Source organism: Centruroides sculpturatus, unplaced genomic scaffold, assembly GCF_000671375.1.
Source record: "Centruroides sculpturatus isolate CEXI.00-Female unplaced genomic scaffold, Cexi_2.0 scaffold813, whole genome shotgun sequence".
Classification (NCBI taxonomy): domain Eukaryota; kingdom Metazoa; phylum Arthropoda; class Arachnida; order Scorpiones; family Buthidae; genus Centruroides; species Centruroides sculpturatus.
The window spans coordinates 90,972-107,054 of record NW_019385070.1 but is presented as its reverse complement, the minus strand read 5'-3'; the positions used below and the strand labels follow the sequence as shown (position 1 = coordinate 107,054).

General features: G+C 29.5%; 1 protein-coding gene across 1 annotated transcript in view; it reads left to right on the top strand.

The window, feature by feature from the left end:
• Window positions 1-210: 210 nt before the first annotated feature.
• The window catches only part of LOC111634208 (protein transport protein Sec16A-like), a 101,042-nt gene continuing 85,169 nt past the window's right edge, over window positions 211-16,083 (top strand). The window contains exons 1-8 of the mRNA XM_023378927.1: window positions 211-372; window positions 497-769; window positions 836-1,015; window positions 1,186-1,303; window positions 3,813-3,924; window positions 12,331-12,436; window positions 12,538-12,591; window positions 12,661-12,747. Of these exons, the coding sequence (XP_023234695.1) occupies window positions 346-372; window positions 497-769; window positions 836-1,015; window positions 1,186-1,303; window positions 3,813-3,924; window positions 12,331-12,436; window positions 12,538-12,591; window positions 12,661-12,747 (957 nt within the window). The 5' untranslated portion in view covers window positions 211-345. The remainder of the gene's footprint in view (window positions 373-496; window positions 770-835; window positions 1,016-1,185; window positions 1,304-3,812; window positions 3,925-12,330; window positions 12,437-12,537; window positions 12,592-12,660; window positions 12,748-16,083) is intronic.

The following is a 16,083-nucleotide window of genomic DNA, read 5'->3' as shown; positions in this document are numbered from 1 at the left end:
ACACTACAGAAGGCCACTATATTGAATACATGCCACATTGTTAGGAAATTCCTGAATACAGACACACACACTGACACACTTATTTAATTTTAGTTTTGTTTTGGTTGCTATGCCTTGACTCTGGTCCGGCATAGTACACAGCCACCGGTGTGAACCGAGTATAACTCACAAAACCCAACATAATAATAATAATAATAGTCATTTTGTTTATAACATTAATTATTATTTTTTAATAGAGGTAAAACCCATAAAAATGATGTAATACAGTTCTGTCAGAAGAAAATTCAACAGTTAAAAACTAAACAAGTTACAGATCGGGAATCATGCATTTTATTATGGGAATTAATGATTAGGCTTCTACGACAAAATGGGGTAAAATTTTTATCATATATTAAATTCTTATAAGAAGTTGATAAATTATTTCTAAAAATGTTAAAATGTAATGTAATTTTATTATAACCAGATCTAATTTATTTATTTAATAATAATTTTCCAGTGTGTAGCAGGAACTGACGTAGCAGAATTATTATTAAACAATCATGAAATTTTAAATCCAGTATCCAAACGCTCAGCTGATGTAACACATGCAGATGGTACCCTATCAGATATAGGAGAATCTACAAAACAAATTTCAACTGCAGATACACCATCTCCAGATGAAGGAATAGTAGTAACACATGATAAAACAATTTTAAATTCATCAGAATCCATTAATATGGAAAAAGTTACACAAAAATTTAGAGAATTTCTTTTATTTGGTGGAAAACAGGTTAGATTTAATCTTTTATAGTTAGAATATTGATTTCTATTTGTGTTTATAAATCTCTCTCTACAGGATGCTTTAGAATGGGCTATGAAGCATAATTTATGGGGTCATGCTTTGTTTCTTGCATCAAAAATGGATCCACATAATTATGCAAATGTTATGAAGAGATTTGCAAATTCTTTAGCACCTAATGATCCTTTACAAACATTATATCAGTTAATGTCTGGTCGACAGCCAGCTTCTGTTACGGTAATAATAAATTTTAAAAAATCTCACTTAATATGTTTAGATTTAAATTTTCAGAAAAAAATTATATGTAATTTAGATGCTTGTTGAATTGTTCTTTTAATTATAATTGTAAAAATGTAAGCAACTGTTTGAAAGTTTCTTTACTTATTTATGCAATTTTGTATTTCTAGCGAATAATAGATGAAAAATGGGGAGATTGGAGGCCACATTTAGCTATGATACTTTCCAATCCTTCTTCTAGAACTGAAGTAGATTTGAGAAGTATAACAACTTTGGGTGATACCTTAGGTAAGTTTTGCAAATTCTACAAACTTTTATTTTTCTGTTTTAAATTTTAAAGATCAGTAATTTTTTTTATTTAATTCTTCTAGTTTTAAGAATCAAAGAAAAACTGAAATCAAAACAATTTTTATTCTTTATTTTACATTATATAATATAAAATAATTCAAGAAAAATATAAGTACTGTGTTGTTAATTATAGAAATTATACAATCATATCAAAATGTAGTTTGAAAGTTTATAGATAAAAAATATTGATATCATGTAAGATTTTATATTTGAACATACTCTAAAACCAAATTTTATAGTTAAAGCCAAACAAACTGCATTTATTATAATTATTAAATCTAGCACAAGATGACAGCATAACTGTCTACCTCTAGACAAATTTTTTAGTATTTAATTAATTACATAGCCATATTATAGCCTGGTAATTCTGCAGTTTATTTTACTTCAGAAATTAATGTTAAGGAGAGAAATTTCAAATCATGATGCCAAAGAAAATTGTTTAAAAAATAATAATAAGACAAAGGACAAGGTAGTAAAAGGGAAGAGAGAGTTGAAAGATCAGTGAGGAGAAAAGAAAATAAGATTAAACATTGATAACATGAGAATGTATATTATGAAAAGATGTGTCAAAAGGGGATAGATGTAGTTTACAAGATGCTCACTTAAACATCTATCCAGGGGCATAAACAATCTTTCCAGAATTGCAAAAGTGTATGCGTGTGGTGCATGAAAATTTCAATGCTAAAACAAAGGGAATCAATTTAAGATGATTTAACTTAACATATAAATAATTTCTGACTGTAAAGAATAAAGACAACATTACAGAAATTATTGAAATGTCAATTTCTGTAATGATTTATTTTGTTAGTGTTCAAAATAACCATATTCAGTGGCAATACAAAGGTGTAGATGTTGAACATAGTGTTATGGACTGCACATAGCCTTCCTGGTGTTTCTATTTCATAGGTCTGTTGTACTCCTTTCCAGTTCTCCAACATCATACAGAACTGCTGGATATGCATTATACACCAATGCTTTTAGATGATTCCACAGGAAAAATTCACTGGGGATCAAGCCCGGAAAACATAGTGGCCATGGAATGGGATTGTGTTATCTTATCCAGCAGTTGCCAAACCAATGTGAGTCACTGATGCATATTTGTCTGGGAATGAGCTATCATGCAGTTATATTGGCCCTGTATAATAACTCTTTCTATTTTCAATGCATTTATTCCTGATTGTCTTAGATCTGAAATCTTATCTTTTTTATTTCTTACTCTGAAAAATATATTTTTTTCCTATACAAGGTATCCAATTAAAAAGTACCAAAAGTGTTGTAGTTGTGCTAATGGCAAGTCATCAAGCCATTCATCTACTGTTGTGTTTAAAATGTTCAGATATTGATTTATTTATAGTATAATCAATGAATACAAGACCAAGAAGTTGTGTGGATTTTAAGTTGAGCAACTTCTCAACTTAAATTCCACACTAGATGTTTAGAGTAAAACATACTTGGTGTTTCATATGTTGCATGCAGCACAGTCTGTCCATTCATGCATATTGTGAGTTATACATTCCATTCTGGGAAACAGTGTCTTGTCAGTTCATAAACTGTGGTGAAGGAGTTATGGTTGGTCATGCTGTAAATTTAACATCATGTTGTACCACTCAAATTACTGTGTGGCATTCTCTGCACATTGTGTCAGTTGCATGTAGTAGTAGAAAGTATACATGCCATGGCAATATAATTTCTGATGTCTTTGTGTTTACTGCAGTCTACAACCTAACCTAACAACCATACCAATGCTAGAAAGATCTCTTTTACTCCAGAATAGGTTTTTAATTGGATACCTTGTATAGGAAAAGGAATAATATATTTTTCAGAGTAAGAAATAAAAGATAAGATTTCAGATCTAAGACAATCAGGAGTAAATGCATTGAAAAATAGAAAGAGTTACTATGTAGGGCCAATGATTAGTGTATTAAAATTAAAAACGAGGATAGAGAAACATTGAAATGATATGAAGAAGATAAGATCAAGACTAGCAAGGGATTTAAGAATGAATTGGAAGCTAACTAGACTGCTGTATAAGCAAGAAGATACTATAAGTATAAGAATAGTGGAACAAATATATGTTTGTCTTTATGTGGAAAGCTGAAATTATGAAGTGATGAACAAGAATGATATAGGTGAATTGTGTGTGGTACATAGAGGATTTTTTACAATTTTTAATGACACATAGCTTTTGCTTTACCTAAACTTACTATTGGATGAATTCATATTTGTAATTTAAAATCTAGTAGTGCATAACTTGCATTTTTTTTTCCTAACCTAACTTTAAAACATGAATAATCTGTAGATTATGCACTGAAAATTATGGTACATAAAATGACTAAAAATGTAGACATTACACAACTTTATTATGTATTAAATAGTAAGAAAAAAAAAATGTTATTTTATATANAAATTGATTATTATATTTTATTTAATTGATATACTTTTATTTTAGCATCTCTTGGATGTTTATCTGCTGCTCATTTTTGTTACTTAATGGCTCAGCTGGATTTTGGATCTTACTCTAATAAATCAAGCAAACTTGTATTATTAGGATCAAGTAATTTGTATGTATTACAGATAAGTTATATTCATAATTTTTTATACATTTTTATTGTATTTTATGTTTACTAGTCTGTTATTTTTTGTGAATACTTTTAGTGTTATTGTTGATGTTTTTTGTTCTAATATGAACTTTTATTTAATATACTGAAAAACAGAATATTTTGTTAGGTTATCAAATATATTGTGTATTGTAATTGTTTTGATAAAACTGTTTTGCAAATGTACTGTCATATTAACAAACTTCAAAGGCAGGTTAAAGATTTCATATAGTGTTAAAAATGTGTAATATATTAAAATAAATTCTGTTAAAAAAACATAATAATATATATAACATAACTAGAAAGCTATAATCACACATATTTCAAATTACAATAACAATCATAATTTTTTGGGTTGTAGTTTTCAAATTGCAGACCTATAAATTCCCACTTGTGTCTGTCTGTCCATCCTTAATCTCAAGAATGGAATTAGATAGATGAAATTTGAGACCAGATATGGAAATCTTGGGAGCTGGAGGTCCCAATTACCTATATAAGAACTTCCCATTAAACTGGAAGTCACATGATTTCAATTCAGAAATTTTTCCCAGAATGAAATTAGATAGATGATCAGCATTACTCTGTTGTTAGCAGGAAGAATATGATGTACAGGGGCAAGACACTACTTAAATCCAGAGCATATATCTTAAGTTAATTAAAAATTGCAGCCTGTCATTGTGATGATGTCACAATAAATAAATGTTCATATGTGTGAGCATATAAAAATAAAGATATAAAATAAATGTGTTTACAGGAAACAAAGATGATGTGAATATACAACTTTAAAAAAACTTTTATAATTAATAGCATTTGTATAAATAATTATATTGATCACCTGCAATATATTGATATTAATTGGTATATGTTAAAAATCACTAGCTTTTTCAATAATGACTCTTTACTCATATTAATTTTCTTATGACTAATAACACTGAAATGATTTCTATTGTACTTCAATGTATTTCATACTTCCTTTATAATTGTTATGAATTAATATACTTATAGTAATTCATAACAATTTAAAAATATTTAACAAGAAAGATAAAAACAAATTTTTTTTTATGGGTGCCAGATAAAATATCTAGAACTCAGCTTATTCTGACCTCTAGAGTTGTTTGAATTTTTTTACTGTTATATGCTACTTTCTAGGGAGTATGAAGTATTGGTCTATATTATTTTTCAGATAAAAGTCCTACATATGCCCAATATTTTATGCATTAGTTTCAATGCAATATATTAAAAACATTTGAAACTAATATATTTGTTTCATTAAAATTATTATATTATCAGTTACTATCGAGATTATGACTACAGTGAGGTCAATACAACAACAAAATTTCATTTAGTGATATTTTATTTTTATTTTTTTGAAATATAAATGTTAGTACACAGTTATAAAAAAAATTAATAAATTACATCCTAAGAAAATTGTGTCAGTGTGCTTTTACAAAAAGAGGGACCATCTCTATAAAAAGTTTCAAAATTACTGATTTAAAGTAATTACAACATCATGTACAATATTGTCTAGATTACCGTAAATTTCAGGATTTATGAATTGGTAGTAAANTTTTTCGCCCTGACAGGGTGTGGCTGAGTTATCCGGACTGCCGGGTTATCGAGTGCCAAGTTTTCGAAGCTTAAATATAGAGTGGCTTCAGCAAAGTCTTCTACTGACTCAAACTATTTTCCATGCAATAAAATTTTCGATGGTTCACTAATCAGACCATCAATAATGTAATTAATTAAATTTTCATCACTGAACTTCAAGCTGAGAGGATTGTTTTCCAGAATTAAGGTTTTTGATTCACTCAGAAAGTAGTAATTTGCATTTAAACAATAGCATATTTTACTTGAAAATCATTTTGTGTTTCAAATAAAATATGCTATTTTATGGAAATAGCTGCATTCATTTACCATACCATTGAGTTTTATAGTTACAAGATGAATGGTAGCTTCATTCCAATTAGACTGAATGATGATTTTATCAAGCATTTGGAGAAACTGTGTAATATTTTCTGATAAACCATCAAATGTTTATATTAATGCATCATGTCTGATAGATAAATTTTGTGTTGAATGCTTTGTTTTAGTAAGTTTAAATTATTATAATTAATATATCAATTATCATATTTTCTGTGCCTGTTGTAGGAGTTTTATCTTACTGATACAAACTGTTTACTAACAGATTCATTGGCATGATGGGGATAATGTTATCTATATCAAAGCATCTTCATATCATAAGACAGAGTTATGGATATAGAAAACTGCATATTGTTTCATTAGATATACAGTACCGACAGGAATTTGAACACCAATCATGTTTCATAAAATAAATAAAAATCACTGGCTTATAATCAGTCAAACTATGTATGTTTATTATGTAATGAGTTCAATAAGACTTAATTTAGGAGATAACATTACTTGGAGTAATGACAATGGTGTACTGTCAGGCTAATTTTATGATGTTACTTTTATGTAATTTGTTTAAATAATGGGCAATGCTGGTTAGCACAACCTCTGATTGGTTATTGGACATGCAATGTGTATGTCCAGTAATCAATCAGAGGTTACTTTACATGTAACCAATCATTCAACATGCTGATTAGTTATAAGGTAGCCTGTGAAGGTATTTAAGTAGGTATATTAGCTGTCATAAGTGTTTTGAAAAATTATAACCTCATTACTAAAATGATGAGAATTTGACTATAATAATAACTTAGGAAGTAGAGACTAAGATAAAGTTTTATAAAAACTAATCATACCCCTTATTTTATCATTGAATGCATGTATTACAAAAAAATTTGATGCTTTTTTTCAAATATGCAGTCAACTGCTAAAAAATATAACCTCTTGTGAAATAAAACCTTTTATTTTGACAAAATGTATCAACCAAATAAGTTTTAATAATTAATTGGACCTCCATTATGCTGAATAAGATGAAAAATTCTGTTTGGCATGCTTCTGATGAGATTGTCCAAAACTTCTTGTATGTTGCAAATTATGCTGTTTGAATAGCTGCTCTGAACTGTTGGACTGTGCCATATTGTTGATCACTAGCATAAACTCTTTGAACTAGAATTCTCCAGATATTGGGTTGAGATCTGTTGAACATGGTGGATGGAACATAACTGTGTTCACTTGTAAACCAGTTCCTTATGCTGGTGCTTGTATGGATGGAGGCATTGTCATGCATAAATTTCAGAAAAATATCATTGTGATCTTCAAGGAAGAGGATCAATGCATCCTCCAACCCTTCCTGGTAGATTTCACTATTCATATGACAAGATACAAATGCCAGTTTGAGCTTCTCATGGAACTGAAAGTTTCCCCAAACCATCAATTTGCCACTTCCAAAGTTTCTTCTTGAGAAATACTGTTGTTCCTTTCATATATCATGCCAATATGATTTTAAACCATCTGACTCATCTCGATTCCAGTTATATTGTCACTCCAGATCCTCTACAAAAATATTTATATAAATTAGTAGATGTAAATTGGTAAATTAAACTAATGTAAGAAACACTCACTGTTGTCCAATCTGTTGCCATATACTACCAGACAAATTCTAGATTCTGTGCCTTGTCAATTACAGTAATGGCTGGTGCTGTCTTCATTTCCTTCCAGACAATATTTGGAGTCTGATTTAACACACTTCGTATAATGTCTTAGTACACATTCAAACAGAGTTCTTACCGAATCTCCTCACAAGATGCTAAATAGTTTGACACTTTGCGTACAATGTTATGCTTGTCTTTATCAGGCAATTTTTGTTTGAGTCCAGAACTTTTTTGTGTTATATTCTGATGGATTTTTCAAATAATTATTAAAGACACGAGATGACCAGCCTAATTTCTGGCAATTTCTTAGTTGCTCTGTCCATTTCCTGAAAGGCTTCAATTTTTTCTTTGTCAGACATCCTTTTGCTACATGACATTTTTGTCTGAAGTAACCAATATTATGTGTGTGTCTGTTATATGATAAAATAACATTAAACTCAAGCAAAATCTGGAAATCAGTACCTTTATTTTCAGTGAGGTTATATTTTTTCACAATTGTAATTGGTGCATTTTTATAAATATGCAAATTTTTGTAATGGAAACATCCAATGATATACGGTAACAAGTGGTATTAATGATTTTCTACTTAGTTTTTATAAAACTATATCCTAGTCTCCACTTCTTAAGTTACTGTTACAATTGAATTTTCATCATTTTAGTAGTGAGGTTATAATTTTTCAAAATACTATCATAGTGTGAAGCATTGTGACCAACAATGAAAAATGCCTTGTAAGTCAGGAAGTTCATCTATTAGCACTGAGAAATGTGTAGTCATTTTATGCTTTGCATGAACCACAGTCTTACAGAATGGGAAGTAGTAAGACAATTGTATCCAAAACTGTGTCCATTGTGCATTAGAGAGGATGAGGGACACTGGAAACAATTCTGTCTATCCTTGAACGGGAAGACCCAAATCCACATCAGCTCATGAGGAAGTTTATTGTCATCCTTATATGGTGTGAAGCAAAAACTTGTCTATGTCTACAGTGAAGTGCCAATTGCAGAAACTAGTCTCCAAGGTTGAGTTGTACACAAAAGCCATTGCTTTGCTGTAGAAATAAGACTGAATGATTGAATTAGGCAAAACTGCACAAGACCTGGTCCATAGTAGAATGAAGTGGGTGTTGTGGATTGATGAATCAAAGTTTGAACTCTGGACAAAACTTTAGAATATTTGTTCTCTGCAGAATAGTTTGAGACTGAAAGAAGGCTGTATGGTTCCTGTAGTGAAGCATGATGGGGATAATGTTATCTATATCAAAGCATCTTCATATCATAAGACAGACAACGTTTATAGGATTGAGAGTTTATTGAACAAACAAGGCTACTGTCAAATACTTTTCTTCCATGCTATGTTTTCTGGTCTTTCAACAAGATAACCATCTTAAGCACATAGCCAACTTATATAAGTGATGTTTACAGCAGAAGAGCAGAAAGTAGTAGGTGTTGCTGCAACTTGTGGAATGGCCACCACAGAAAGGAATAATCACAATGTCCCAAAGCAGGTGCTTTGGGACATTGTGATTATTCCTTTCTTGAATTTTCTGTCTGCAATGTCCAACAACTCTGGATATCTATACAAGCTGCATTCATGGTTAACATCCTTTCTACTTACCTGGACAATCTGTTGGAGTTTATGATAAGAGTTTGTTCAGTTATAATTAAAACCTGTGGAAGATCTTTGATGAAAGCAATGTGTAACAATTTTTATGTTAAATTCTTCTCTGGTTATTGTTGACACCTGTAAAAACTTGAACTAATCACAATAAATATAATTAACTTAAATTACCATGTATTTTGTTGTTGGTCTTAAACTTTGTCAGTAGTGTATAATGATGTAAAACAAATAAAATATTTTTTAGATATCATATGGCTTCATAATATCAAAGTTGTTTTAATAATTGTAATAGCATTTTTAGAAATTGTTCCATATTCAGCAATCTACTTAATTTTATAATGAAAAAAATTTTTTAAATATTTTAAATTAATCTATACCAATGGTTCCCAATTAGTTGTACGCGTACCCCTGGGGGTACACGAAATTGCATGAAGGGGTACGCGCGGCAATCTAAAATCAGTCGATTTAAATGCATGAGATGAAGCAATTAAAAAATAATGGGTGGACCATCAAAAATTCAGCAATTTACAACATGATGTCTAATGCACAAATTTGTTTATTTATAACTAAAAATATTCTTGAAATTTCATAAAAAAAATGCATTTGTGACAATACCTAAATGAAATTCTTGTGCAAGAAACAAAAATTGTACAATTATCATTATTATCATGTCAGCGAAGTGGAAATAAAATATTTACTACCATTTTGCACAACATACTCTGCGAGAGCGGATTTTCGGCCATGACAAACATGAAAACTAAACATAGTCGCCGACTTCAACTCGATGATAACTCAGGACTGAAGCTGACCAAAAAGCAACCAGATTTTACAAAGTTGTGCAAAGAAAATTGTGCACATTTGTCACATTAAAATTAAATAACCATATGCCATTTTCATTATTATTAGAATTGTATTTTAAAGGTAATAAATGTAAAAAAAACTTATTCTATTTTTCACTTGCTGTCTACCCACAGCTTCGCCTGCATTATATCGAATTTTCTCATGGGAGTAAGATATTTTCTCACAGTAAAATGTAGCCTATGTCCATCTCCAACATGTAGACTATCTCCATGCCAAATTTTATTAAAACCTGTTTAGCAGTTTAGATGCGAAAAGGTGACAGACAGAATTACCTTCGAATTTACAATATTAGTATGGATTAATATGAATTTTTGCTATAAGGGGTATGCGAGTTTGAGCTTTTTCTTGAAGTGGTATGCAGGAAAAACTAATTGAGAACCACTGATCTGTACTAATATAAAGAGGTAAAGTTTTTAAGTTTGGATGTAGGTGGTAATCTCAAACTACTCATCTGATTTCAAAAATTCTTTCACCAATATTTAAAATGGAACTTCAAGGTGGATATAGGCTGTATATTATTTTGTTAAACATTCATATAAATTAAAAGATATCATCTGGGATTAAGGCTTTTATGTCCAACAGATGGCGCTAACTCCACGAGTACTGTTTGCATTTCTGTGAGGATGAAGTAAAGCAGATCATCTTCTATCTATCTATATAAATAAAAATGTAAGATTTGTTTGTTCCTACCGATTCCTTTGAAATTTTGACACAGCGTTGGATTTGAATACGCACGTGTTTTTATATAATATACATGTTGAAATTCCCCCCACTGGGGGGAGAGGAACAGGATTAAGGCTTACTGTGAAGAACTTGGCTTCTATTATACTATTTTAGATTCGGTTTTTTGCGTTTTTGATTGTGTTTTAATAGGGTACATCAAGTGAATGTACACTAAGAAGGGATTTTTCGAAAAATACCCTCCACGGGGGAAGTGTTATACATTTATAATAGATACATTTTGAGCCACAAGAACACGTGGTGGGGTCTGCTAGTAGTGTAATAAATTTGACTTTTTACAAATGTTGTATGATATAAATCAGTATCATACAACATCACAACGGGGGCGATATCGCCCCCATGTGGGCATTTTTCCATGTTGAGGGGGCAATTAGTAACAATTTATATTTTGGGGGCGAAAAACAATTTTCTGGGCGATATAGTAAAACATTATATTAAGAATAATTAGATATTTTATTCGTTATATTGTACAATAATCAAACAAATAACATTATACTAGTGACTAGTCTATTCAATGCAGTATGAATTTGGCGTTAGCCTTGGAGTGAAGGGGGCGATACTACGTAACGGTTTTATTGAAGGGGGCGATACTATGTTGAAGAGGGCGACGATTCGTTAGAGGTTGAGAAACACTGATATAAATAGTTTAAAGAAAAAAAAGAAGTGTAAAACTTAATAGAGTGATCTGAAATTTTATTGAAACATGTAAAAAAATTATCACAGATCTATGAATACAGGTATACCTCGAGTTACGTCATTTGTCAAAAAAATGTATGGGAAAACAAAAATCAAGTTTAAGTCATTTTATTCAACTTTACGTCCATCCGCCACAAATATTGAAGTCATAATATCACTAGAAAAGTGTTAAAGCACATAAAATCATATTAAAATATGTACATTTACAGTAAATATTAATATAATCATCATAAATTTTAGAGAATGAAACATGAAAACATCTGTGTTTCTTCTTATTTAGAAGTCTCGTCTTATTTAGAGGTCTTTAAGTGCTCAATATTGGTGTTTTCCACGGTAGCTCCAATATTTACTGTTTGGCATCATTGTCAGTGCCACTCGATCTTGGTAAATTTAATATAAATTAAGTTTATTTTCTACTGTTGCAAGATAATTTTAATAACTGTATTTGTAACTTAACCTTACAAAATCATATTTTATAATGTCTTAGAGCAAATCACATTCACAAATAGTGTCTGTGATGTACTGTAAATATCACCCAAATTGTAAACATGTACATTTACAAGTATGTACTGTACAGTACATACATGAATTTGTAAATTTAGATTACTTTTTCTGTACTATATTAAAAACTAAAATTTATTTGTTTGTAAGCTTAAAATAGATTCTTATTAACCATATATTATTAAAAATGCATTTATAAATAAAATACAGAACTGGGAATGGTATTTGTGGTTTGGCCTAGTGACAAATAAATTCGACTTACATCGCCTCTCCTGGAACTAATTATTGACATAAGGCGATGTGTACCTGTATTGTGATTACTCTGAATATTATATTTTTATTTTTATTTTCACAATGATGTTATAGAAAATAAAATATAATTTCTTTTATGTTTAGATTACCATTTCAACAGTTTGCATCTAATGAAGCTATACAGTGTACAGAAATTTATGAATATGCCCAAACATTAGCAAATCCAGAATATGTTCTTCCTCATTTACAAGTATGTACATAAATTTACTTTCTATTTTAAATAATTTATTTTGTAAAAATCTAATTTATTAATATTTTATTTTATTATTTATTAATTATTATTTTGTACAGGCATATAAATTTATATATGCTACTAGACTTGTTGAATATGGCTTCCCTCAAGAGGTAGGTGATACTTTATAACAATTCATTTTGATATTGACTGTATTTTAAAATTTTATATATAAATTTCAGGCACTTCATTACTGTGAAATGATATCACAAACATTTCATAAATTAAATGGATGCATATCTTTAGATCTAATAAATCAAGTATACAATGTAAGTACACTAATAAAAGTTTCTAGATTTTTATTTTTGTAGATATTTTAACAATTTTACAAATTTAAAAATAAATATGAAAAAATATTTAAATATTGGATATGCAATATTAAATAAAAATATTTTCTTTAAAAGCATCATATTTTGTACTAGACTAAAATACACCTTTCAAATTATATTCAATTTGTAAAGAATAAATATTGACTTTACAAAAATTCAGTTAAACTATACTGTATAATGCAGTGGTTCTTAACCTTTTCTAGTTCATTTACTTCTATAAAAATGGATAATTTCACATACTCCTAGATATCTGTAAACTGAAAACAGTTAAATAATGTTGCCAAATAGCTTTCAACAATTGCTTCATAATCATTGATTTTTAATCATTAATTTGCAATTAAAATACTGTGACATTTATTTTAGTAATATAGACAGAGTTTGTTAATAGAAAGATTAAGATTAAAATAACTGAACTTGGACCTTCAGATTAAAATAACTGAACTTGGACCTTCAGATATGTATAAAATACTTTAAGGTTTGTAAAAAAAAAAAAGTTTAAAGTTAGCCACTTTTATGGACTTAAGTGATTCAATATTTTCCAGGCCCAAGTATAAACTTCTTTTAAATTGGAAAATAGCTGATTTAAAATTGTTTGGTAGCAGTTAGTTTTTCTGTCAGGTACCTACTGGAAGCACTTTGGATATCTCATGTTGGGAAATACTGATATAATAAATATAATACTTGATTCTGATTTGAAAGAATAATTTAAATCCAAATTTTAATTTTTTTTATTTTAAATAAATATTAGGTTTATCATATAAATAATTTGGTATATTTTATTACAAAACATTTTCCAGACTGGACATAGATATTAAACAGAAATTTATTGTTATCAATACAATATTGTTTTAGAATTTTATATTATTTTAATGTTACTTTCATTGCCATAAAACTATTTTATCTCATCTTTAGAATTCTTTTATGAGCAATGTTGTTTTCATCAGTTTTTATAGTTAAACTTCTTAAGCTAAATTGCACAAATATTTTTTTGTTTAAATCATAGAAATTTAAATATATAAATATCAGAGAAAATTTCTAATCTGATATTTATATCAGATTGATTCAAAAGTTTCTGAATACAGATGCAAGATACGAAACTTTATTGATATTAAAATGCAAAGACTGTCATTCCTTGAAATAAAGGTGATTGTTAGCAATGGTCTTGACCCATCTCTTTGCAAACTGGTGGATTCCTCGGCAATACCACTTGGTTGGTTTCAATGCCAAAACTCATGAATCCCGTTTCTGACATCATTCAATGTATTGAAGGAATGTCCTTGCAGAAAATGTGCCAACAATTGGAAGAGGTGAAAATCTGGAGTGAAGTTAGGATTATATACTTAAGGGCAAACTTTGATCCCCTTCAGCTCTTCTAACTTATATTGGACCACACTGAAATGGTGTGCCAGAACATTATTGTGCTACAGCAGTGCATGGTATGTGTTTTCAATTAAGCAATATTGGATAGTGAGTGTGCAGGACTTCAAACATTTTTCCCAGTTGCTCAGCATAGAGGTTGTCGTCCACCAGTCCAGCCATTAGGAATCAGTTTCCAATGTACTAGATTATCCAAATTCTACCAGTAGTCATCTAGACCAAGGCTTGGCTATGAGGCTTGTGTTCCCAAAACTGAAGTGGTAGAACCATTCAGCTGCAGTTGTCTTGTTCGTCAGGCTGGGCTTTTAATTTTGCAAATCTTTTCTGCTGCTACCCTTGCACTGAACCATTGTCTCCAGTAATGATGCAACATGCCTTGAATCTGATGAGTTTTTTGTCAGTCATTCTTTGTTATGGAAAACAAAATTCACCAAAGGAATGAACTTATCAGCTCTATAAAACAATAGTACATGTTTTGATGATGATGCAAATACCAGCTCATTTGGATTCACAGCAGTTTTGACAGTTGCTAGAGATCTTTTTCAGAAAAGTGTTGTCAGTGTCCAGTAACTTTTGATTTATCCTGATATCATTAGCCTCAATAAAAATCTGTTAAGGATGAGAAAATAATCATAATTACATTTAATATGCTATATAAAAAAAATAATCACAAATTAATTTTGATAAAATTTACACTAAAAAAGAAATTATTAAATATTGAATTTAGTAAATCTGTTTCTTGAAATTTCAACAAAATGTTGAATATTTGAGACATAAGACATATATAAAATAAAAATTATACATACATACAGGTAACCCCTGTATAACACAGCATTTCTATAGCACAGATTCACTCTAACACGGTTTGAGAATTGGTACCATCCTTCGTATAACATGGTACTTTTATAGCACGGATTTACTCTGATACGGTTTGAGAATTGGATAAAACCCTCGTACAACAGGAAATGTAATAAATTTTTACATACTTAAGTAATAATAGTTCACGAAAATTATTATTTTCGTGAACTATTAGTACTTAAGTATGTAAATTTTCTCTTCTCGCCTTCTGTCGATACACGTGGTCCNAACCATCAAATGTTTATATTAATGCATCATGTCTGATAGATAAATTTTGTGTTGAATGCTTTGTTTTAGTAAGTTTAAATTATTATAATTAATATATCAATTATCATATTTTCTGTGCCTGTTGTAGGAGTTTTATCTTACTGATACAAACTGTTTACTAACAGATTCATTGTGATTATTCAAAGGATAATATTGCATTTGCACATTATTGTCAGTTGTAACTTTGTTGTAGTCATCATCAAAATGTATCCTGTCCGTCTGAAACTGCTTGTTTGATTGTTCAACATTATATTAGTATTTTATTATACTAATCTTTCATTGTTATTGTCTAGACCAGGGATGTCCAACCTGCGCCCCACTGAACCCCGAATTTTTTAAAGTACATTTTTATTTATTTTGGTAAAGTATGTTGTAAAAATTATTCTCGTTTAACTGTATACACTTTGATCTTGTAATGACATAATTGGCGCAATAAAATTGTTTTATCTAGAAAACAATTTTCTTGCGCCAATTATGTCACTTGTTTTTCATGCACAAAAAGAATTGTTCACAACAATTCTTTTTGTGCATGAAAAACAAAAACTGTTGAAAGAAATAGGTTGTGTGATTCCTATTTAACTAACATTCTTACAATTAAGACTAGTACCATAAAAGCAGATGTTGACAATACTATAAAAGGAAGGCAGTGTCAAAAATTGCATTGAATTTATTTTTATTTTGTGTGAGCATAATTTCTTTTTTTACTGTCAATAAATAATACAGTATTTTTTGTAATTATATATATTTGCTATTAAAATTTGATATTCACATTTT